General features: G+C 40.6%; 1 protein-coding gene across 5 annotated transcripts in view; it reads left to right on the top strand.

Moving 5' to 3' along the window:
- Window positions 1–26,037, top strand: part of GRIA4 (glutamate ionotropic receptor AMPA type subunit 4) — a 231,302-nt gene extending 205,265 nt beyond the window's left edge. Inside the window, exons 14-17 of one of the 5 annotated variants that reach the window (XM_064441288.1) lie at window positions 16,026–16,140; window positions 18,410–18,544; window positions 19,881–20,063; window positions 25,138–25,220. In XM_064441288.1, coding sequence (XP_064297358.1) covers window positions 16,026–16,140; window positions 18,410–18,544; window positions 19,881–20,015 — 385 coding nt within the window. In that variant the 3' untranslated portion in view covers window positions 20,016–20,063; window positions 25,138–25,220. Of the gene's footprint in view, window positions 1–8,811; window positions 8,927–16,025; window positions 16,141–18,409; window positions 18,658–19,880; window positions 20,064–25,137 lie in introns of all 5 variants that reach the window. The other 4 variants (XM_064441286.1, XM_064441287.1, XM_064441289.1 and 1 more) reach the window with 4 other exon arrangements.
- Window positions 26,038–26,299: the final 262 nt, after the last annotated feature.

The raw sequence follows: 26,299 nt of genomic DNA, 5'->3' as shown, positions 1-26,299 counted from the left end.
AAGTATTTTAGGGGCATGTGTTGAAAAATGCTCATTTTACACGTTTCAAATTTTAAAATATTACTGTAAGTGCTTTCAGCAATATCAAATGTATAAAAATGTAAAAGGCTCAGGATTCCTAGTGGTTCTGAGGTGAGAGAGTTTCGAGGCAGTTGGCGGTGGGCTAAGCTTATCCCCAGAGCAATTCCTGCAGTGTAGAGCAGCGTTTCACCGGTGCTCAGATGCTTTTGAAAAATCCCTCTCAAGCCTTTAAAACATGTATTTTGAGTTGCAGGTGTTGGACTGCAGCAGCCTATTCGCAAAATCCTGCTTATGCTGCAACCAGCAAGAAAAACTGTGTTTTGAAAAGTGGTACTGCTCAATGAGAACAGGATTAGGTAGTCGTTAGCGAAAATTAAAATAGCTCAGAGTTGAGAGAAACTCATGTTTCTGCTTCTGCTAAAGACTGTATACTGAACCAATACAAGCAGTTACTCTAGGGACAATTTTGTGTGTTTTTTATTTACAGCAAAGCTTTGTATAAAGCAGCAAAACAAGCGTAGTTGCCTTCCTGGGTCAACTGCTGTTGTTTTTACACAGCAAAATATATATTTAATTTCTTGTGCCAAGAAATTTTTTTTTGCATGTTTGCATACTGTAATTGGAATATCTTCCTGCAAAACAGCTTTCAATTTCTATAAATACTTTAAACTACAGTCATCAGACCTCTAGCTGGTGTAAATTGTCAGAACTTCTTTGAATTCAAAGTAGCTGTGGCAATTTTTAGCAGCAGTGGGTCTCCCATTAATTGGAACTCCTGCTGATCCTCAAGGTGTCAGTTTGGCTCATATTTGTTTACAAAGCTCAGTTCGAGTAACTAAGCTGCACACTTAGGCTATACATAGAAACTGTAAATACTCAGTGCCCCTGGAAATTAACCATCTTATTTGGATGGCTAAATGAAGAGCGTTACACTTATTTTAATCAGCCATAATTGAAAAGTATTTGAGCACTGCTTTAAATTTCCTATCTCTAAACAAAGAATAACAATACATAACACTCTTTAAAAGATACTTTGTTCTTAGTGTTTGTAGAATATTTTCAGATATTGCTCTGGAAGTGGTGTTTTAAGTGCAATTGGGCAGGGGAGTTTTAAATAACATTTAGAAATGGCATTAGCTTCTGAGGCAGCACAGAACCTGTGCGTAGCTTTTTTGCGAGACTTTTGGCTTTCTGCAGACCAGTGAGTTCCATGGCGGTACGTGGGTTTTGCAAGGTGGAATTCAAGAGTCCCTCGCTGTCCTGGTGGATCCTCAGCTGGGCCTGGACACTCGACTGAGATGGTCGGTCACGTCCTTTATGTGATAAGCATGTATATAGCAAGAGGTTAGCAGAAAAGTCTGAGACACCTGTTGCAGAAGAGCTAATATTGTTGTGAAGACTCACAACTTGAACACGAGGAGTTCTTTGTTTAACAGAAATGCTGGGCAAGCATCAGAGCAAGTCCCAAGGACTCTATTTTATTTGAACTATCAACTACATGTGAAAATGTCTTCATATGTGCTGTGCTTCAGTATTTGAATACACTTTTTTTCATACAAATAACATTACAGCATGCAAGCCTTTATGAATACCAGTACAAAAATCATTCCTATAAATTTTTGAATGTGTTTAAAAAAACATTATTTCAAATTTGGCCCTTTGTCATTAAAATTTAGGTTGTTTTTCTTGTAAAAATGCCCTTGCATTAGCTGTCTTTTTAAATATTTGCATTATTGATCCTTCAGGCCTTCTGAGTACAGAATGATATAAGCTTTGGCTTCATCTTCCTCGTTAACGGAGTGCTTGTTTCATTCCTAATTTATTAAGCATATTCAGCCAGTGCCATGCAGCTTTGCACTTAATTTCTCTTGATTAATTGTCAAACGCACTTCAACTGCGCTGCATTTTGTCATGTTACAATCTGCCGTCAGCACTTTTCAAAACATGCTTAAAATAAACAGCTCAGAAGCTGGGCAGGTTTTAATTTTTTGCTTGGTCAGGTTGCATTTTAATTTTTCCCATTTAAAATTATTTGAGTGGATTATATGAACAAGCTATAAAAATGCACCCGCTTGTGTTTCACTAAATATGTCTGAGACAGATCCTCAGCTGCATCCGGACAGCACTAGGTTGTGCGGCGAGGGTAGGCTCTCGGGCAGCTGTGGCCTCCTCTTCCCAAACGACCTGAGCTGGATACAGATTAGATCATGAGAGAATAACTGTAATTCACATCACTGAAATAAGGTCAGTGAACTCAGCTTCATTGGGCTCTCTCCCTGCCTTGTCCCGAGGGAGGATACCCTCCAGCCTGCACCAGGAGTGCCAAGGGGCTTGTCTGGGTGATGGCTGCATCAGCAAGTAGCTGCGGGGAGAGACGTCCAAAGTGCAAGGAAGAAAATGAGCTTTGAGTTGCTTGAGACGCATCATCAATTGCCAACACACCGCTGGCTGTGACGCTGTGACACTGCGATCTTGGGAAAGCCTGTTCCTTCAGTGAACTCCTCCTCCGGGTACTCCACCACATCTGTCGTTTCACTTCTCATTGTGTAGTAGTTTACTGAGCGCCACTTAGTTCCAGCCACTACTTATATAGTAGTATTTATACCTGACTAATTAGTTACAGATTTTACTGGAATAAAAAGCAAATCCCTGTATTTTTCCAGTTGGTCCATACCTTGTGTATGGCCCACCTGCGGTGCTTTGATCCTTTAGCATTCAGGTACTCTTCATTTGAAGTTTGCTGTACATTCAGAGAACCTAACATTAAACAGAGGTGGCATCCCACTGCACGATGTGAGTTCTAAGTGACTGAGCGATTTCTGAGGCTTTCAAAGCCCTGTGAGAAGGATTTATGAAAATCCTTTTAGAGGGTCAGGGTCTCTGCTTCTGCCTCAGTAACAGCAGTGGCGGCACCAGCGACTCTCAGATGATACGCTGCGCAATACGGCTGCAGTTCAAACAAAGCTGTCTCTGTGTATGTAGAGTCTCATTAGTGAGTCATGTTACTTTTGCACATCCTGCTTGTTCATTATTTCAAGTGGACAACATCCCCGACACTAAGCAATGAAACAACAGTGCCGCCGCCTGTAAAGATAATGGCAGATTTTCACCAAGAACCTGCCCAGAATTCAGGGAAATATTTTGCGATCTAACATGCGACTTACTTACACAGAATTTATGAGCCTAAGTTCAGAAAAGGGATTCAGGAAAATGTCAAACCTGTTTAAATAGCTAAGACATTTAAGTTTTCCTGGCAAAGCGCTACCAGTTGCCTCAAAGATGGTTATTAAATGCTCTCAGCAGAGATCCTGCCATTTAGTATTCAAAAACAGGTATTTTGGGACCTGACTTCATGGAGGGGGTCCTCTTTGCCACGTGTGCTCAGGCCAAGGCTGACTCCTCTGAACTGCATTCACAGGTGGTGCTGATGGGGGGTGGTTTCCATCCATCCTGTGAACCACTGTGTATCCTGGGATTTGGGGAGCTGAAAGACTTAGACAAAAAGCAGCTGTACCGAGACTGTGGATACTTGTCCTAGCCTAATCAGGCTGGAGAGAGCCTCTTCTGCCTACCGTATGTATTCATGCTTTGGGCATTAGGCTGTTGAAAACAGGCTTGATTTTACCATGCAGGATACATTTCATGTTTCAGTTTCTGATTTCTTAGAGATACTGAGTTGCTGTGCTGAAATAGGTGCTTAAGGGGGTGCATTAGGCAGAATTTGGTGCCCCATCCTGTGCTGTTCCCTTGTGGCTGTCTCAGACCTCCAACAGCGCTTGTGATGTTGGCTGCTGTGGTCCCTAGCCTGGGCCTCTTTCTCATTCAGTCATGGTGCAGGGACCTCTGTGTGTCTCTGTCAGCCTTGGAAATTTCCCTCCTGCGGCTCAGCATGTAATTACTCGGTATCACAGTGTTGTATGCCATAGCGTTCGGGTCGTTTGTTGAATGTCTGCCTCTCTCCTTTGTACCAACTGAAGTCCAATGAATGGGTCATCTCTTAACCATTGCTGTGACCTAAGCTCACTGGAAGTCGAAGCACACCTCTCTACCAGCTTCCCTGTGCTTTGGGCTAGCACCCTACTGTGATTCTTTTGGGTGGCAGATGAGTTATCCCTGTTTGGAGTCACAGATGTTATTTTGCAAAGGACTGGGTAGTTGCACTGTCACCTGTCTGTGTGGTTTTTATCTTTTGCTAACTGTGAAAGACGTATCTGCAGTTGGCACAAGTAGGGTCTTTAAAAAGAAGTGACACTGATTAACATTTTAAACTGCTTATTACTATTTATTTATGGGGAGATGGAAAGTGATTTTAAATGAGTGAGAATGATTTAATTCTCATCAAGTTTTTCATACTGTAATTCTGTCGGCAGCTTAAAAAAGCTGTGATCCATACATTGAAATTACTGACTGTGCACACAAGTAATTGTGAAGTGAGGTGTCACTGTAACAGAGGGGCTGCAGTTTTTGGCTGAACTGGCTTGACTATCGCATACAAGGACTCTTGTTTTCTTCTGAGTAATAGAAAAGGCAGGATTGTGCATTGACAGCAAGGATTAGGAGTCAAATATTAAAGCACTTGCCTGCTTTCTAAGTACTGCTTACTCTTGCAAAGATTTCAGTTCCTTTATTGAGGAACACATTGTTCTTCAGTGGGAGTTTTGACTAAGTGTGGTATTGAGGACACAGTCCTATTTTTTAATGATGAAAGAACAGTTTCTGCCATGGATACTCAAGTTTCAAAATGCCTTCCTCTGTGGCAGAATGAAGCACTGTCTAGGATGAGTATGAGTGATCTAGCCTGGCTCTGAGGTCTCAGGTATTTAATTTTCAGTGTACTCACCATTGGACCTATCAAGATCTCAGTTATAATATTTCTGTGGGAGATGATAGAGCAGTGTTGAGCAAAGGTTCTCTGTGTTTTGCCAACTAAAAGGAAATTATTTATTTCCACATGTTGAGGTGGACCTGGGTAACAAAGCAACAGAGAAAGCAGTGTGAAACTAACCTGGTTTTACATGGCCTACCAGACATGAAGGACAATCATGTGTTACATTTATAAACAATACAGCTTAATTTCAGAGCAATGATTGCAGCTTAAATCCACATTTACTTCTTCATCCTTTTTATTTCCATTTCTCTATTGTGCTGTGAAACTGTCTATGGATATGGCTAATAACCCAGCTAAATAACCCTCTCATGAATGGGTTTCGTTTATTTATTTATTACTCTAGGATTACTATCAACCAGCTGCAGCTTCTCTAAATGACCATGGGAAATTTTTTCTTGGCAATCTTCAATGGTTTGAAAGATAAATTCAAATATTTGGCAAGTGAGAAAACTCTTTCCCTTCAACATGGAGATTCAACATGAAAACATATATGAGTTGTCATTTAGTTGTTATTCATCTTAGAATATCCAGTTAAAAGGTCTAAGGAGATATTAACTTGAAAAGCTTGAAAAAAAAAAGTTGTAAGTTATCAGGTAACATCTTCACCCAAGAAAAGATAAAGATTAAAAGAAAACAACTTCCTAAGGATTTTAGCATAAGGACTTTGTCTAGTTCAGTGAGCTTTAGTGTTCATACTTGAGAGACTACAGCTTAGAGGAAATAGTGTGAAGATACTTTTACAGATAGACTGATTGATAGGGCTTCCCATCTGCTTTAAAATTTTGGCATGTTGAATTGAGATTTAGTGATATTCCTTGAGATACATTTCATTTTTCATGGGAGTGATCACTCCTGCCCGCGTCTGTAGCAATGTCAAAGCAGCTGTTTATGTTATTGTTACCCAGTGTGACAATTAGGCACGGCAGCATTAAATTAGGCCTTGGTTTGGTTCCTGTTGAAGGGAGAAGGAGTTTTGACATTGACTTTGTAGACAGCAGGCTCAAGCTATATATCTAAGCCATTTTCAGAAAAAGTGATGTCGCTCAGCATCAAAGAAATAGTGCTTCTAGGATCATCTTTCATCTATGGCTCAATCCGAATGTCCTTACAACGGTAAAATTTACATTTAGTGTACTGGACATCTGGCTGTAAAGTGGCAAGGCTGGCCACATAGTTACCTTTCTGAATTGGGCAAACAGGCCAAAAGCATAGGCTTTGTAACTAAAAGCTGAGTAGGAAAAACCTGTAGTAAATATGACTGGTTCAAAAGCAATTGCTTCCAAGAACAAAAGGGACAAATGAACAATTTCATTCCAATTTTGTGATTTCTCCTCTCCCTGTGGAGTGTGAACCGTAATTAGAGCACTTATGCAAAATCACGTTTGTCAGCCTGGCTGCGAAATTCCCCTGAAAGCTTTATCCACAAAGAGCAGTCTGTTATCGCTCCCACTACAGACTACAGTTCTCATTTTAACTTTCAGGGACAGACAAGCAACTACTTTATCTGTATTGAAAATCTCATATAAATGTAACTACAGTGAAGCTAGATAGTCAGATCTACACACGAGCAGTTTCCAAACTTCATGACCAGCCAGCAAAGACCTGTCTCAGTCCCATCAGGAGCTGCATGAAAAGCTGTTACCAGACAGTGAAGGTATGTCTTGAAGCTGACATTTGTCCCACAGACAGGGTCGATGTTGTAAGGAATGCTCCATAAGCTGTGAAATACCATTGTCTGTACCTGTTTGCCAGGAACATCTCTTTCCTAATGAGTGAGAGAAAAATTTCCATTCTGACACCAGAAGGGATCCCCAGGGACCAGAGACCAGCCATCTCTAGAGAGGGTGAATCACAGGCCCCAGTGGCTTCTGGTGCCATAAGATCTGATGGAGCCCTGCCACCAGAGGATCTCTCTTCTCCAACTCTTCTCTGAGTGCTTTCAAGATGTTGCATTCTCTCATAATTGAGGAGGGGAAGGTGCCACAGACAGACATAGCTCATGCGAAATCCCACTCAGCCCTGATAGACAGATCCTGACAGCATTTAAAAAATTCAGAGAGAGAGAAACTCCATCTTTCTCAACTGCATATTGTCCCTGAAGAGCAGTAGTTAAGCTACCGGCACCTCACAGATACCTCTCTCTCTTTGGAGATGAATGGTGCTTCAAGGATATGATGCCACTGCACCACATGCCTCTCTACAGCCACAAGCAAGCCTGGGCAGACACTCCCTAGAAAAAGTGTATGTGTCTGCTAGGTATGGATGCACTAGGGAACTCTGAACATGAAAAGAGGAATAGAGAAGTTTATTATTATGAATTATGAACAAATATTGATGTAGTTGTGTGCCAATAGGATATGACTGTTGAGGCTCTTAGTAATAAAGATACGAAGTCATACACTTAAACAAGTGCAAAAATTCCTCAGGAGGTGAAGGCGGCTGCATAAACGCCTTCGCAGATTAGTTATCAACTGATTTTAAAGTGTCATATAGAGACTATAGTTCCTATCATAAATCCAGGTGCCTTACGTTTGGATTTGTATGGCAATCTATACTGTCTACCCTCTGCTATCCAGCCTTAATGCTGTCTCGGCACCTGAAGGAAAACCTCTGAGCATGTGCAGAAGCACCCCATCCTATGACCAGCTGTGTCCCTTTCTTGCCTGAATTTCCGTGCAGTCCTGGCAGCCTTGAGTTCATACAGAAGCGGCAATTCTCTGCTTTAGCCTTCATGGCGGCAGTGCACCTCTGCCTGCACAGATCCAAAGTCTCTCTCGGGTACTTCTCGCACCTGAAAAAAGAGCACTAAACATGGACAGAGGACACCGGGTTTCATGAAGCCCCTTTAAGTGTGTGGTGCCTGTGCCACCATGCTGCTAGTAATGCAGGATTCATCTTTCATCCAGTGGTAGCACAACATGTATAAACCCTCCAGCAGAAAGTCCTCAGGACATCCCAACTACCTGCTAGTATCTCAGCACCCAGCAAATGGGCTGGGTTTAGTCTTCTCAGTGCTTGAGCTTCTGCTTGGCTGCACTTTCCCCAGGTTTCCTGAAAGGAACCCCTTCACCTCCGCCTTCCTTCTCCGCATCGCGGGTGCCCTTCGGGCTGGAGACAGGGTGCTCTCCCAAGATAGGGGGGCAGTCCCTGGAGTCACGGCACTAAGCTAGACCCCAGGTCTTGCATTTCAGCTAAGTCACTATTGCGCAAAGGGAGCAGGACGCTAGAGCCTGCCTACCAAACGTACAGATGTGCCCACGGCAGGTGGTGAAGCTTCAGATGGGCAGGACTCCTGGCACCTCTTTGAGCATTCTTTTCTATCAACTGGCTCTAGACAGCATCATAGTCAGCATGCAAGCTGTTAGTGCTCTTCAGCTTTACCTCACACTGCCTGTTTCTGGAGCCTTAGCCCATAGGTTGTGCGGGATCACTCTGAATTGCTGTATGTCAAAACTGTATGTGACACAGTGACTGGCAGTGTCTAGCATAGGCTGACTGGATCTTGCCTCTTTGGTATATGGGGATACATTTTCCCATCTGCTTGAAAAATCAGCCTGGGCCCACATTAAACGTACTCTAAATATAGATGCAAATAAATCTGTGTAAATCATTTATAATTCCATGCAGGGTTTTATCATCATTTTGCTAAAATAGTTTTGGTTGGTTGATAGAATTTTCATGTTAAAATCCAAGCCATTCTGAAAATCATTTCTACACTGGAAACACATTTTTTTCACATTTGAAAGTAACCACAATTATTTGTGCTGCCAAGGGCTTTGAAATATGGAAATGAGAGGTTTATTTAGTGTGGGGATCAAGCTTATAAACAGCTTAAGTCCTCATTCCTTCTAACATCTTAACAGCTGTGCAGTTTCTTACAAAATATGTTTTATCGTTTCAAGAAATGCTGTTAACCTCGCAGTTTTAAAACTGAATGAACAAGGCCTCTTGGACAAATTGAAAAACAAATGGTGGTACGACAAAGGAGAATGTGGCAGCGGGGGAGGTGACTCCAAGGTTAGCCTCAATGTCACCAAAAGCGGGTAAACAGTATATAAAGTAATTGGTGCATCTGCTGGGGTTTTTACCTGCCACGAAACAGCTTCACCAGTAGCACAGGACTGCTGGTACCTGCAGTTGAAATCTAGGTGTATGCAATTACTGTCAAAGCAAAAATATTTGCATTTGTTTAAGTGCCCTAAGGGGAACTCCTAAATGGTCTCTGCTGTGAGATGTATCACCAGTGTTCAGAAACCTGCATCTTCTGAAATCATGATCAGCCTTTTCCAAGCTTGCTCGTGTGAACAAGCAGTCTGAAACCTTCAGACACAAATACCTGATCAGACTTTTTTCTACTATGTGGTACTAACCAAAATATTTTTCAGTGACAGTGCAGGAAGAGGGTGAAGATCAGCGTGACTCCCCCTAGCAGTAATCTAATGCATGGTCCAGGCTCAGGGATGCACTACTGGCACAAACAATGCTGGTACAAATTACAATTTTCACGAGTACCCAAAATAGGACAAATTCAACAAATTTCAGCTCAAGTATCTTCACATGACATTTCCTGATAACTTACCAGCAAACTGAAAACCATGGTGGTTCCCTAGGCAGAATTATCAGAATTTATCAGACAGGAATTTTAGGCTGAATTTTAGGTTTAGGTGATGACAGCTTCTTATTCTTCCTGCATTTCCATATCTTCCATGTGGCCAGTGCCACTACTTCATTGCTGCCTCACAGCTTCCTTTTGGGAAACTACTTTGTGCTGAAAAGAAGCAAAGATGTGGAAGTGGAGATGGTAAAGTGGGGGCAGATGAAGATATTAAAAATACCCCTTCCATGCCAGGCAGCTTGTAATAATATTTATTTATGTGCTTGTGTGTGAACAATATATAAGAGAGTGCTGCACGGGTAACTGTGCAGGCACAGAGCTAGTCGGATATAGATGATTAAATTTGACCGATTTGTCATACACAGTTTATGTAGCTTTCTTTACGGTTGCCTACATATATATATTTTTTCTTACTATTTTCTCTCCTTCTTTAGCCCTCCTGCTCTTTCATGCTGTGTCCTTGCCTCAGGGACCATCCCTTGGGCTGTTCTGCACTCACCCAGAACTGGTCTCCTAATCCTCTTCACTTTACCTTCAATCCTGCTGCTCTACCTATTTTCCCCCAGCACTCTGCTCGCCAGCAGTCACAGTTTCAAAAATGGTCTCTATTTTCTCTTCCAAAGTGCTTGGGCATATTAGACCTGAAAGCATGTACCTGCAAGTGAAGCAGGCGCCAACTTCTTGTAAGGAAGTTGACAAGTGAACCTTAGATCTCTCACATTGCAACTATTATATGCTCCACCCAAGCCTGAACTTTTGCGTTACTGGGGGAGGGGTGTTTATTTAATTTTTTTAGATGTCACAGGCAGGGAGTCACATCATTAAAATACCTCAATTTTCTTAGAATACACTCCTCACAAACCTGCTGTGGTTGAAAGGTGAGGTAAAAGCTAGGTAGCAAACTAAGAATGCTTTTATTTTCCCTGATTACCAGCCTCTGGTGCTTTGAGTCATGAAGCAGGAAAAGGGGAGCAGCTCATGGTAGAGGGTCAGGCAGGGGTTCACCAGGGAAATGTCGGGAAGCGCTGAAGTAGCAAGTTTGGTGTGATGGCAAGTGAGAGAAAAAGGAGTGGGGGAATAAATGTAGAAAAGAAAGGCGAGGAGTGCGGTCCGTGGAGAAACAGGGAGGATCTGTGAATGCAGGAGGGAGGAAGGAACACATTGCCAATGACATGAACAATAGGTGACACAGGCAGGTCAGGGTGAAACAGAAAATACGGTGGGCAAAGCAGCATTAGCAAAGGATGGAGAAGGTGATGGAGCTCAACCTTTTGTCCTAGGACGATATACAGTCTGCCAGGAGCATTCGTCTGACCTCAGGCCTGTTTCTTGCCACACTCTTCTCAGGCACAGCTGAGTGAGTAGGCAGTACCAGTGCCCTGGAAAGCCCCAGGTCTATCGTGCACCTGCACTGCCCACGTTCAGTAGGACCAGGCACATCAGAGATGAGCAGGCAATACCATACTTTTCAAATTCTGTACTGCAGCAGCATCTTGTTTTTCAAATTACAGCTACTCTGACTCCCCAAAGTGTTAGTTAGCCATTTATCATCTACAAAATCCATTTCCTTGTTCAGGAACAATTTTGTAGGATCTGATGAATCAAAGTCAATAAGACCCTTTCTACTGAATGAATGGAGCTCTAAATATTTTAATTTTATATGCTAGCAAATGATCATTAGTGGAATAACCAGGACACCATGCTGTAAACCTGACAGCTACCAAGTCCTGAACTAAGCTCTTAAACATCTCTAGCTACTACTTCTTTTCATTGTATGGATTTAAAAAGAACAAACCCTGAGTTTTGTTAGCAGCTCCAGTGCAAAATGGAGGGCTTCCTACTGTCATGAATGAAAATAAGAACATCCGCTTCTCCTGAAAGAAACACAGCACCTGAGAGTTGGCTGTTAAGTGTGCTGTTACTACTGGAAATTCACTAGTCAGAATACGAAACTAGACCCAGAATAACCCTTCATGATAGTACAGAGGACTATAGAAGTTGGGGAGTTTCATTAGAGCTCAGCAGTTCTGCAAAGTTTTGTGTTGCTCTGCAAAACAAGATTTCCTCTACCTTCATTCTGTGCTCTTAAAAGGTCACCTCTAGCCTACCAACTTATTTTCCCTCTAAGGAACCGTCTTCCAAAATTCAGAAAGACAGTTCACAGAGCTGCCCTGTGTGAACCACCTGTGGTTTAGTGACCTCAGTAATTAAGTCATGTGTGAAGCTAAAACTGAGGCCCCCATGTCATTTCAGTCCTTTTGAAAGTATTACCTCAGATCTTAACTGTATGCCATCATCTTTCATGCGAACTGTAAACACAGTTTTTGCCACTCTGCTCCATTGTTTTTATAGAAGTGTGAATGGAAGGAAGCTGTGCTGATGGAGCTCTCCTCCAATCTCTAATGGCAGCGCTCAGGAGAACATGGTGGTCCTTGTTTTTCATTCAGCGGATGAGACTGACCTTACATTTAAATTAATGGCTCAGCCATGAGTGGGTAATGAAAATGCTCCTAAAGCATACTTGTGATTGCATTGTTAAAATCCCTGTGTACCAAAATTCTGTATTGGCTTCAGAATCACTCAGTATTGTAATTTAAATGCTATAATTGCCCATTTGTTGTCCTGGACACAACGAACAGAACTTCATTAATGCTGTTTTAAAGGGCTGTGATTTCGCTGATGTTGCTGGCAAAAGATCCAGCCCAAGGCTCTTAAAAACCGGCCCTTCCAACAGCAATTGATTGATGACAGGATAGGAGGAAATGCGTAAGAAGCTGAGAGAGGAGGTAGAAGGGCTGAGAACATGATGAAAAGGTAGAAAACCAGTATCCCTGTACCCAGCTCAGGCTGCGCCACCACGGACTTCAGCACGTGTGTGAAGAACAGGGTCTCCTGTGCTGTCACACAACAGTTTTGCACTGTGGCTACAAGGGACAAATTCTTCTCCATATATAAAGGGTCATTTTAGTTGTTATTTCTCAGGTATTATCCTTATATAAATTTGAGGCAGATGGATCCTGTTTATCTATAACAAGGGAGATTCTCAGCAGCTGTACATTGGAAAAACTACACTGATTTTCACAAACTCTGCGAGTTTACTCTAACTGATGATTTAGCCCAACATTAGTGATTCACAAATCACTAAACAACTTGAAAAAAGCCCAAATCTATAGCCATTTTCCACTGTAGTATTATGTATGCAAGACTGAACTTAATGGCAAATTTATTTCTAAATGCTGGATTTACCCTCTTTATATGACTTAAGTACATTGCTCTTACTAATGTACATCAGACCATACTGATTTTTAGTTTCTGCCCCCTTTAATATCAGTGGGACTATTCACCAACTGTTTGTGTAAGCAGTGTAGTAACAAGTTGTAGTCTCTTGAGTTTGTGACTGACACGATTAAAATGATGCTTATTTGGAGAGGATATTTTCAAAGAAAGGAAAGACACCTAGAGAAGTGACTTGCCCTGAAAGCCAAGGTGATCTGGGCATTCATCTCCCATGGGCACTGTTGAAAATCTCCTACTGAAATGAAAAAAAAAACAAACAAAACAAAGCCTAAAATACATGAAAATTCACTACACCTGCAATCACTTACAGTGATTGCAAACAGGTATAAATGTTGCTATTCTGAAAAGCGTAAGCAAAAAATCTTCCTTTTCCACTCTGCAGCCCTCAACCTGGGCTTCTCGTGTTGGATCACGTACATTTCCCATCGCAGCTGGCTGATTTAAAGTGAGACAAAAATCCTGTTCTGAAAGCGTAAAATATTTTAAGATTTAAATTTAAATATATTTAAAATACTTTTAAATAAATTTAGTTCAAAGTGATTCTCCCTCATCACAGCCAGGAGTGTCTGAGGTGAGATGTTAAGGACACATCGTGTCTCATTCACACGGCCTCGCTAGGGCAGGCAAGAAAGTGAGGGGCAGAGGACAGCTTTCCCTGAGCTTGTGCAATGCCTTGATTCAGAAGGTCTTTCAGCAAAAGTAGTGGAGAGGAAAAACAAGGGCCTGGCCTTGGACACATCACTGGCTGTATTTCAGTGAAAAGTGGGAATTGCCTCATCTATGCTCAGTTATATATTGAGGATAGCATGGCAATTTCCCAAAGGAAAGCCTGAGAGCTTCCTCACAGAGACAATACAGAAAGGATGACAATACAGAAAGGAACTATAGCTGCAAAGAAGAAAAAATCCCTGCCTCTATTGGGCTTTATATACTTAAACTGTCAGTGCTGAAAAAACAAGCAAAGGACTGGGAGACATCTGTTTTCTGACTTGTCCCAGCTTGCTGCTGTTCTTGATAGTTCATATCGAGTTCTAATTATCACTTTAGTCAGTTTAATCTGCAACAACTCCACAAGCTTCTGATTTTCCATGTGGGAACAATACCTGGGTGTCCCTTATCCTTGTCATAACCGGCCCCGTTACACTGCTGGGATTTAGGAGCACCGAAATGTGGCTCAGTGCCAATGCATGGCATGTTACAGATGACAGCTACCCAAATAGTATTAATTATTTCGCACTTGTACTAGAAGCAAACAGAGGATCATATTGACAGGCAACTTGCCAGCATCCCAAACTGCTGCTCACTCATTTCACAGCTGTGGGACTCTCACATTCCACTATCAACCTGCACAACCTGCTGCCAGGAAGCCTGAAGACAAAATGTAAGTTTGAATATTGAAAAAGATCAAGAAATAGGCATTTTCTGTTCTAGCAGAGTATTCCATATGAATTAAATGTGTGGGATGTGGAAAGTGGATGAAGCATTTCCTTTACTTAAAGGGATCGCTTCAGAGTGCCTAGGAATCCCCTCACCCCACTGTAGCTGTCAAAAATTGTCATTTCTCTGAGGCACCAAGGCTTCCTCAGCAGTAAATAAAAAGAGATGGGCATCTCAACAGCATGCTTCATCCTGTGTTAAAACTGGTATCTAAGCCCACCTTTTGGAGGTACCTATCTTTTCCCTTAACTGAGTGAAGCCTAGACAGGCAGCCAAAGCTTGGGGCGTAACTTGTGGGTGAAAATAATGAGGTGAGGCGAATCCCCCCCTTTATGAATATACATATAAAGAGTAATCAGAATGTATGAAAAGGCGGGACCCCTAAAGCTAAGAGTAGCGTACAAGGTTCAGGAGCTGTTTCTTGTATATCAAATATATATATATATATAAAAATGATATATATACACAAATATCTTAATACATAAGCATTTGGGGATTAAACCAGTTATAGAGAGTAACATGCCCCTTTTCTCTTTCATAGTACCTATTTTAGTAGGTTCAGTTATGCTATACTAACTAATGCTTGTGCTGGTTATTTATTTATTAAGCCTTGAATTCATGGGTCAACATTTTAGCAATTAATAGATTATGGTGTATAATGAGATTAATTTTCCCGTAGAAATCTGCTGGCACACACAGGATCAGGTCCTATGTCATAAAACATCACCAGAAAGCTGTCTATCACATGCCATTTCTGTTTAGCTACCTCCATCTCTGATATATATTGTATTTTCATGCACACCTGCACATAAATAGATACCCACATGCCTACCACATTAAAAATTGGGCAGTCTATGATTCAAAGGGGAAAGTACATAAAATAAGTCTGTTAATCATTTCGTAAGTTTTTAGAAAATAAACTGGTACAACTGCATGAAGTGGGGCATTACCATAATACTCTCAGATTATTCACTGAGTTTAAGTAACTTCAGTGTAAACCCATAGCGGTCCATGACTTTGAGGCACCAGATTAGATTTCATGTCAGTATTAAACTCTTGTTACAGCACCCACAGCAAATAGAACTAGTAAGAGAAGATATTCCAAGTAGTAATTTATCATCAGCCTGGGACCCTCGAAAGACTTATGTGAATAAGTGAGATTTAAGGAAAAACTTTGAAACAGGAAATGAAAATGAAACATGGACTGTCATGTTCTTCTCAGCTGAGGATAGAGGCATCGCAGCTCTCTGTCTAATTCTCTGCATGCAGACCTGCTGATTACAGATCTGTGCAAGTGGTTACGGGCAGCAAACTGCACGAAGCGGCTCCTTTCTCTTGCCAGGATAATTTTGAGGGCAGTAAATGAAATAGCTATAGCCATGTCATATTATCAGTTTGTATGCATACAAACTAAAAATAGATTGAAAGCAAGGAACACAAATTAATATGTTTTGTAAATCGTATATCGAGTTGTATTATATATGTCTCTGAAGGGTATGTTTTTAATATGTCTAAGCCAATAATTTTGGGTTCACAGTAATTGCATACTATTTATTTACAAATCTTCCCCAGCAGTATGTGCCTGTTACCTAAAGCGATGGAGCAGGTCCCGGTCGTATGTCTGTCTCTAAACCTGGGCCAACAGTACATGACATAGCACCCACTGTGGCCTCTGCTCTGTCACTTTGCAATGCGATTCTATGTAGTTTGACTTGAATAACATAAAATAACATATATAATGTTATTTATGTTATTTTCCACGTGAAGAACTCCTGTAAACCTTGCCGTTTTGAAACTCAGTGAGGCAGGCGTCTTAGACAAGCTGAAAAACAAATGGTGGTACGATAAAGGTGAATGTGGACCCAAGGACTCTGGAAGTAAGGTCAGTCGCTGCAGTTCGGGACCTACTGTCGTGTTCACAAAGCAGTAAAGGAAGTAATAAACAAAATGACTTAGAAATAAAATAAGCAGCTGTAGACACAGAGTGAATCCGTTTCACCCCGTCTTGATGGGGCTCACACTTTAATTTAAAGAAGCACTATTGCTTTTTAAAGTCTTCAGTGATACAAATCACCAAACATCATCCTCTATGTTCAGGGCATTTGTTGAAGAGCTACAAGGCAGTTGTTTCGTTTTGGGGAAGCAGGTTGGGTTAGTTGTTTCCTTCCTGCCTACAGGGGATGGACTTTCCCCATTGACTACTTAGGAAATGTCCCTTCCCACCTTCTCCTTTTGGAGCTGGCCTCCCCCAGTGGTTTTCTGAGAAGGAAAAACGCTAATGGGAAGGATTGCGTTTCATTGCTGCCCATGGTGGCTGTCCCTGGCTCCCTTTGGGAAGGTCCCTGGCTCCTTGAGGAGCCAAGGAAGACTTAACTCAAGCTTTGAAGTGAAAGTCTTTGATAATTAATAGCTTTGTACTGCTTCCAGTGTTTACCTCAGTCCATTCCCAAACAGTAATCCTGACAGCTCCAGGGAGCGGAACCTTCTCTATTTCTCTCTACTGGGGTACAAAGACAGAAGCAAGTATTTTCTGAAGGCTGGGAACCACCACAGTCAGTGCCAGCCCTGTATTCAGGGAGTCTGAAATTTCTTCACAGTGCTAGTCTCCGTCCGTGCCAGCCTGTGCTGTCCAGAATTAAAAGGAAAGTGTGATGGGCAGTGACTGCTTGCTGCCTGCATGCCCTGAGAGTTACCCTGCTGAATAGCAGGTAAAATTAACCTGGGAAACAAACTTCAAACATATTTTGCTTTTTCTGGCAAGTGCTTTGGAGAAATGAGTGAAAAGCGGTCTAGAGGATGGCAGAGTACTTGTAAATGACAGCTAAGAAAGCCTCAACCCACCACATACGTTAGTTCAGGCCTTTCTCAGTCTTGCCTCCTCCTTGTTTGCAAGCAGCATGTTAGCAATTGCCACCAGAGGAACACAGTCAGCTCCAAGATATTCAGAGTCCTCCTAGCCAGCTAAAAAGAGACAGACAACGCAGAACCCAGCTGTAAAGCCCAGACACCTCTATACGTCCGTGGGAATTTTACTGTGGTAATCTACTGATTACACAATAAATAGTGCCTCTTTAAATTAAACATCCAAATATTCCGCATTTTTCATAAGTTGAAATTTCATAGAGAATACAATCGGAAGTTAAGTACTGTCCTTACTTTAGGTAAAGAGTATATAGTCTGCGTAAGAATAAAACTTCATAAGTATCATAAGGCGCACAATGTAGTATATGGAAGTCAAACATGAGAGTTCCTTGAGAACTGTGCTAAAAATGCACATGGATTTGAAGTAAAAAAATATGATTCGTAACTAAGCAGTGAAGTATAGAGAAATGCAGAATAGAAGTGCAGAATACAGTACATCCAAGAAGGTGATCTTTTATAAAATGGTGCATATTTAATAATTTGCTAAAGAAAGTTCTCATTGTCTAAATTATGAATAATGTGTAAGATTTCAGAAATTGCTATTTAAAATTGTACTGTTACTAAGCCTTAGTAGTCCATGGGCATGTTCCAGAACTGTGTCTATAATAAAATCAAAACAAAATACAATAATCGGTAAGAGGCAAATATATCATGATGTGTATGGTACACTGTGCACTTTCAAAGGAAGTGTTTGTTCAAAGAAATAACTTAAGCCTCACATGTTATTTTCAACTGTTATTTAAGTATCAGAAACTCAGTCTGGATCTTTTAAATTAACAGCAGTGCCTACCACAAGTGCAATTACTGTTTTCATAAAGATCAAGCAGAGTCTTGTCTGATGTAAATGGATTTCTGGATTTCAAAGCTTTTAAAGAGCTTTACGTAAACGTAGTTTTGTATCAGTGCTGAAATGACCCCTAAAGAGAGCTAGTCATGTCGTTTAATCCTCCACTTAGTAGAAGTAATGCTTTGCAGTAAGCAAGTAATGACATCCTGATATGTTGGCAATATACTTATAATATTTTTTATGCCAACCAGGAAAATTAGCACTTAAAATATATTTTATACATCCAGATAGGTCAAATTTTGTGAGAGCTATGTAAATAAGTGTCATTTAATTTCAGCTAAGCGTTGTTATTTATTTCTATTTCCAATGTTTTAATGTGTAGCTTGTGCTATGTGTAGCTATGTGTTTTCCAGGGTTAACTGTGTCGCTTCTGTTTCCCCAGGACAAGACGAGTGCCTTGAGTCTCAGCAACGTTGCTGGAGTCTTCTACATTCTGGTTGGAGGCTTGGGCTTGGCAATGCTGGTGGCTTTGATAGAGTTCTGTTACAAGTCCAGGGCAGAGGCGAAACGAATGAAGGTGGCAAAGAGTGCACAGACTTTTAACCCAACTTCCTCGCAGAATACCCAGAATTTAGCAACATATAGAGAAGGTTACAACGTATATGGAACCGAAAGTATTAAAATTTAGGGGTAGGACTTAGGGCCTACTACAGTGAGTGGGTGATGCATCTTGTAACGCAGTGTTGTGACATGTCTGTCTAGTGGTGCTTGCTTCTGAACAGAGCTTTATATTTTGGAAAACTTCAGTGCAAAGTGGTTCAGTTTTTTTGGCTGCAGATGTACAGTATACTATTCTATGTTGCTAATAGACATCTGCATTGCAAGGAATTTTTAACATAAAAAATACTTTTTTAACAACTCGATGTTGTCGAATCAGTTGCAAGATGACAACTATTTGAAAACATAAAATATGTATTCACAGGGCCAATGTTTAATTATTTGATTGGCCATCTGTTTTCCTAAAGGTTTGCACTCTACTAGTGACAAATCACTGTAAGCCTTTATTATTCTATGTTGGCCCTAACTGGGACTTTGTTATAATCAAGACTTAGGATAGGCAATGTCACTGAACCATAGTTAACCTAACAGAAGACAAGGCACTGTTACAAGAAGTCTAAATGTTGTTTTACCTTCTCTCCCTCCTCCCCACCCTATTCCTTCACCCTCCCTTTGATATATGTTTTATGCTAATTGTGTGGCTTTTTTTTCACAATATCCTGCTTCAGGTCAACCTTTGCCCACTATAATAACCACAAAAAGTCACTAAGCAGTGAACAGACCTTGATTATCGTCCTCAGCTTTCAGTAACGTACACCCTTACCTAGCTCAGGACTAGTGTATTTTTGATGTTCACACAGTGATTTTGGAGAATGGACCGGTGATGTTACTGAGCTGCATCTGTGTAGTTCCCCTGAGTAGGCATGCAGGGATGGTTTACTAATGTACTTGTTGTCATCCATGCAGTGAGTATCTTGCCAACTAATCATTAGTCAAATCAACTCTCTGACCTTTGGAAATGGCACGTAGCAGCAAATTGAGCTTCTAAATATAACCTTTACATAGCTCCCAAGCTATACTGGCTGCTTTATAAGTGAAGGTGCAGCTAGGACCCTGCCCTTTTGTGCTACCTAGAGCTCCCTTGCCCTTGCAAATAGCAAGACATGTCTCATCTGTTAACAAAAAGCTTGAGCTACCTTTTCCTGAAATCACTGAGCCATCTCTATAGTGGAAGTAAGAAATAAAAATTTAGGGAAAGGAGATGAAGAATATAATTTTTATGTTGCCACCTAGAAAAAACTTTGGAGGAAACAGCTGGAGATACAATTATTATTTTTTATTTATCATTTATATAGCGCTGGAGTACACGGCGCTGTACAATAGGTGAAGTGTGCCAAACACATAACAGGTCCCTGTCTCGAGGAGCTTACAGTCTAAAGGCACAGCCGGTACAATACCGAACCATACAGTACAGAGCAAACACAGAGTGAGCAGAGAATGGTGTTTGAGCATGATAGCTGGAGCGCTGCAAGGAATAGGTGGGTTCTCGGGGGGCGAGGGAGGGGGCTTGGCATACACTGGCTGGGAAACTATCCCAAACATACTGTCACTGTGCAGTTTTCTTTTGTTCCCTGCTGTACAAGAAGTTGTGACCCTGGTTATATTTTAATTGTAACAGAGCTGCCTGTTTTCCCCATGTTAAAAAAACAGTCTTAGCTGTGCACTTTGTTCACTGGTGAAAATGCGAGGTATAGTAGGTGTCGGGGATTCCAAGAGCATAGGCCAGTGTTCATTACTGTGAACTGGGAGTCAGCACTTCCAGATGCTAATATTAATCTCCCAAGTTCACTGCCTACTGTCAGTAATAAGGGTCTTAAAAAGAAATAATCTGTGCAAGTAATTACGCAAAATGCAAATGAAGATATCTTCTTCCTTTAAATTCTTTAGTTATGTGCCCACAACCAAGAGTGCACCCAGGCTGGTATAAAAGTTAACAGTCCCAGAAAACATATTCCTTATTAGGTATACGGGGTGCAATGCATCCAAAACAATCTTAGAGGAAACAAACAAAAAAACTAAAGCTTTCATTCAAATATTGACCTGACCCAAACTGTCTTAGCGTGCTCAACATGGCACATGACAGTCCCCTGAGTTCCCACCCAGCTCCATGATTCTGGTGCAACAAACGCTATGATTGTAATTGTAGAATTAATTTTAGCCTTACTGTGTTCTTGAAATAAAAATGAGGGCTAAAAGAGTTTTATTTTTTAAGGAAAAATCGTAAGTACCTTTCTCTGAAGTTTGGATCTTTGTGGGACTTGTTGCAACACAGAGATGAATTCTTACAGGAAAAAAAATATAAAAAATGGCCCACATTGCATTTTATTTTATTGAAAATTCATGTTTGGGTCAATCAAAACTTCTGATAATCTCTTAAAAACATTTTAGGATGCAGATATTTAAAAACTCACAAAAAAATAGAAATAACTAGGTTTTCAAGCAAATATAGACTTCTGAAATTCTTCATTCTACCTGTTTGCTGTAATATTTACCTGAGAAATTTTAGCAGGTGGACTTATACAAAAGCTTATGTTGCGAAGGTCCAGTCATCCTGTCCTGGCAATACCTGGCCATCCCAAGCCACGCAGGAAGCGAGGCGTTACCTGTGTGCGTGCTCTGTTCGGGGTGACTATGCCGTCTGTTCGTATGCATGCTAGTCATAAACCCCTGTTAGCTGGCAGCAGTACAGAGCCCACAACACCGGTTACATGTATTTCTGCAGATATATGCCTGTCTTACGCATTTTGAAACCTTTGATATGTTTATTTATCCAAGGAGTAAAGGGATCATATTGGGACTAAAACTTGCTCATATGGAAAGATGCTTGGTGGTTCTAACCTGCATGCTTAACCAACACACTGACTTTTTAAGATAACATCAAATAGTTTTAATAGTATAAGTTTTAAACTAATATAAAATAGCTTAAATAACCCACTTGACATTTACTATTCATTGCCATGTTTTTTCTTTTAGTTTAATCTAGTCAAAAGTGAGCTGCGTCAGGGAAATTCACCCGCCTGCGAGGCAGTAGAAAATGAAAATGTGGGACTAGTCTGTATGATAAAAGCCTAGTCTGTATGTGTGGGATAAAGACATTCAGAAGGGATGACAGGCTACTGCATCTGCCAAAGGCAGGGAAGGAAGTTTCCTTTAAGGAGGGAACAATCCCTTCCTCTTCCCCTGGGCAGCAGTTTTCCATTTTTGTGTATCAGTAGTAAGCCCTTAGTACACTAGATGAGCTGATGCCATGAGAACAGTGTGGAGCCTAATAGCCTTCTCTCCAGCTGCTCTAGGGAAAAGCCCTACCGAGTTCCTCACCTCAAACCGACAGGCTTTCGAAGGGATTGTGCCAGTATCCAGCCAGCCACCACCGCTGCCTCTCCATGGCCACCTCAGTGGGCTCATGAACCAGCTTCCAGCTCAGCTGCCTTCTCTTGCTCTCCCATCCCATGCTATTGTTTATAATGAACAAAATTCATTACAAAACTACAAAAAGCAATGAAAAAATTATGACATTAATTACAAAAAAAGGTGAAGTGCTACAGGATGGCTCAGTAAATGTGTAATGCACATATTTTGACTTCTATACTTCCAATTTCATATTCAGGATAGAAAAAAATCATTATAAGCTCATCTTAAATATTTGTGCCAAACACATCTCTATGTGACCCAGGTACCAGAAGAGGCTGAACAACAAAAAAACCCACACAGGCTAGGATATTTGTATTATACAGACTGAGGATATCGGCTTCCTAAATTCTCATTTCCCAATAGGAACTGGGAAGTTAGCGTTTTCATGTGATTAATTCCACAACTAATTTAATCAAAACTAATCACAAATCTGTAAATACATTATCACCGTTAACTGCACAGACTTACTGCACAGAGGCTTCCACAGTTTGGGTAATATTCACAGTAAATACCAAGACTTTGCCCTCTCATCCCAACCTCTCCTGAAACTGTTTCTGCAGCCAGACCATAAACCTGAAATCGTAACAGCACAGTTAAGTGGAGTATTAGTCTGGCTTATTACCTATAGTATACTTTAAAATACAACACAGACACTTACCTGGTTACCTGGCTTTATAGCACCTTCCTGAGTACAAGTTTGACCTGCTCCTCCTGGCTTTGTTAACTGTCTGGGTTGTTTCTGTGCTGCATTGCTGAGTTGTCAATCTCTGCCATGAGAAGAGAGGAGTTGTTTTATTGCAGCTTTTTCTGTCATTCGGTGGAAGGCTGCTGAGACATTGTTTGTTATTCTCATTTGATTTTTTTGGTTTTTTTGTGGATCCCTTTTTACTGTCTTTCTGTCCCGAGTGTGTTGTCAATGGCCAGAAAGCTATATAGACTGATCTACAAACCACAGTTACACATAACTTGTATATGCCATATAAATCTGAGTTCTCTCTCAGATTCCCCAGTGGCAAACCCTGAAGGGCCATGAATAGATAGATCATCAAAGTGACGGAGAGGTGCTGGTATATAATGATGACTTTCTGGGAAATCTAGCACATCTGGAGTAAGCTGTCCCTTTTCCACACGAGTTTGCATTCTAACCTGGTTTGGACTCTCATCCCTCCCCAAAACTGAAGCACCTTTGTTTTTTCTTGCCATTGACCAAAACATGTTCTGTGTATTTCTGCAGGCAGTTACCAGTCCTCAACACCCATTTGCAATGGGAGTCTGGACATGCAGTATGTGGAGCTACACCACATTGCATTGTGTCTGCTTTGCAAATGCATAGATTTTTATTTGCTGCTGGGAAGTAGATGAGGCTTTTGGTACTGTATGGGCCCAGGTCCCCACTCCCTCCTTACCTCTGCCTCCCTTTTTATACCTAGCTGTTGCATTAGGTCAATATACGTTTGGTAACGGTCCCTGTCACAGAGTACTGTGGCAGCAGGGAAACTTTTCAAAGGGCGACTTTGGACATTGCAACTGATGATTATCGAAGCCAAGGTTTTTCAGCATAAGGAGAATGCCATAACACGCTCCGTAAGCTGAGGCCTTTTCCTGAATTCAGCTGCTTGTGAGGGCTGAGGTTTTTAGGGTAATTGATTGGGAAAGATGTTTTTATATCCAAGCTCTGGCAGTGCCACAACAGCAGCTATACTTTCAAGAACTCTTTTTTGAAGGAGCTACTGATAACAATGCAATATTAGACTGGTGCATTTTCACAAAAGTGCACCCAGAAGCACTGGAAACATTTGGGAGTTTTAAGGAATCTCCCTCATCTCTATACGCACACACTCATACATAAAATTAACTTCAGCATATCAAACACCAGCTCAGGATTTCACTGCTACCTTGAAGGAGAAACCGGGCTCAGAGGGACAAAGTTCTAAATGCAGAGATCAGTAATAAAGCAAATAAAATGATTTTATGATGTTTGTCATCCCTTTGCTCCTATGTGAATGCACCCGTCTGTCTCTCTTCTTCCAATTGGTATTTCAGATTGCATCCCTGCACACCAGTTACATGAGTTAGATGCATAGACCGAATCTTCTGCTGACTAGAAGTCAGATTTCCCCACTAATTAATATTTTATCATGGTATCTTTGAAACCTGTTTCCACTTAGTGTAATTTGGATGCCTGTTGTTCCAGGTGTCCTTACCGCATGGGTTGACCTTAGACACCTTCCCTAATTTTAGTCATCTGGAAATCATTTAGTCTAAACTTGGCTTTTTCTGTCATTACATGAGCGAGCTCTTTTAGATTAGGTTACTGGTTTTTGGATGGCTAAAATCAGATGGCATAACTACAAATTTGCTTGAGTCAAATAGTCCCTAGACAAGATATTTTGTTCTGATTTACCTGAAAGTAAAGATTTTGAGGTTAAAAAAAAATAAATTAAACCTTCTTGTGGAAAATTCAGACCTAATGTAGAAAACTATAGAAAATTTTATTTTCGCTCAATAAACTACGTTTCCTTTGAAAGTTTCCACCTTCTCTAATTGTAGGAAAATATATATATGAAAAGATATTTGAGGACAGTTCTCAGATTTACTGATACTAAATATGTGCAATGTGAAAAAGAAGTAATTTTTGTAGATCTGATCCATGGAATTATCACAAAGATAGCTGATACAGCTATTGCAATTTATAAACAATTTTCAATAGTTACACTTTATCTTTACATTCCTAGTTGAAGGTCTAAACACCTGTGCATGACTTTATTCACAAATGCTAAGGCTTTCAGGTTCATAAAAGGCCTTGATTCTCATTTCACTGTATATAAATGTAGTTTGAAGCAGTTTAGATTAAGGTGTTGCCTCTTCTGTTAATTTCTTGGTCAAATTTGGATTTTACATTTAAATCAATAATGATTTATTGTAATGAAATTTATCCACAGAATTGCTAGTCTTTTTTCTCTAGTGGTCTTAAATGCTTTGTATTATATTTATGATGATTACTATTATTACTTTTAATGTTAACATGAAAAAATGCAGATGTCTAAAATTTAATATTTTGGTGTTTGCTGTGTCCTGGTTTGCTGAAGGACAGAAACATTGTAACACTTTCCTCTTTTCTCCTTTTTTTTTCAAACCTAGCTTACCTTTTCTGAAGCCATAAGAAACAAAGCCAGATTATCCATCACAGGGAGCGTGGGAGAAAATGGACGCGTATTGACTCCCGACTGCCCGAAGGCCGTGCATACTGGAACTGCAATTAGACAAAGTTCAGGATTGGCTGTAATTGCATCGGACCTACCATAAAAACCAAAAAAATAATTGAGTGCCTTAATCAAACTGTGTTGGTGACTGATGGGAACACAGCACAGACTGTAACGACATGGGAGTGTCATTGATGAACTAATAATTTGGCTGAGAAAGGGAAGTACGTCCAAATGCGCCAGACATCATCAGCAACAATGTGTGCATGAGCTCAGCTCGGAAACCCAAACTCAGATTTTATATCAGGAAAATTCATAATTTAGTTTTTTTGGGGGGAGGGGGCTGGGAAGGGTGTATTAACAGCAACAAATTTCACTTGAGTGGACTTAAAACTAATAAGACTTGCCAATTTAGCGCATTAAACTGTGAAGAACATGCTCAGAAAGGACAACATTTTGGTCTTTGTCTTGACAAGGAGAGAAAAATAGCTATAGAAGTCAATGAACATGCTAACCTGTGTCTCCAGAACATCAATATATACAATGGAAGAATACTCAGCTGTTCAGCTGTAGAAATTAATCACTAAACTGTGATAAGAAAATAATAAATATGTAAATCCTGTGAAAAAAATAAAGAAATTATTTACATTTTCTTTGAAAAAAAGAGGAATATTGAAACATGCTTGCTTTTTAACTGATGTAAATTCGGTAGAGGACAACACAATTCTTTTTTCTAACCATCTTAGGGAACAATTCATTGCAATAATTGATATAAAATGCCATCACTGTAATAAAATTCAGAGACTTTTTTTTTTATAAAAGTTGTTGGTCATCCTCTTGTTTGCTGTTACCGTCATTCTGTTCCATCATTCCGTGTTCCACAGATTTGCATCTGTCTAATACAAGAAACAAAATGATAAAATGTTTAGAGTACGTCATCAGTCTGCAGTGTAGAATCAAAAGAGACTACGGGTCACTCATGTTACAGATATTATTTATAATCTTGTTCTGTGTAAGAAACTGTGGTTTTTGTACCCACCAAAAAGAATAAAACAACAAACGTTCTTATAATATTGACAGAGCTTGAGTTGTTTTCTGAT

This window comes from Phalacrocorax carbo, chromosome 1 (assembly GCF_963921805.1).
Source record: "Phalacrocorax carbo chromosome 1, bPhaCar2.1, whole genome shotgun sequence".
In the NCBI taxonomy this organism is placed as follows: domain Eukaryota; kingdom Metazoa; phylum Chordata; class Aves; order Suliformes; family Phalacrocoracidae; genus Phalacrocorax; species Phalacrocorax carbo.
The sequence above is the reverse complement of the archived record's forward strand: the minus strand, read 5'-3'. Positions and strand labels throughout refer to the sequence as shown.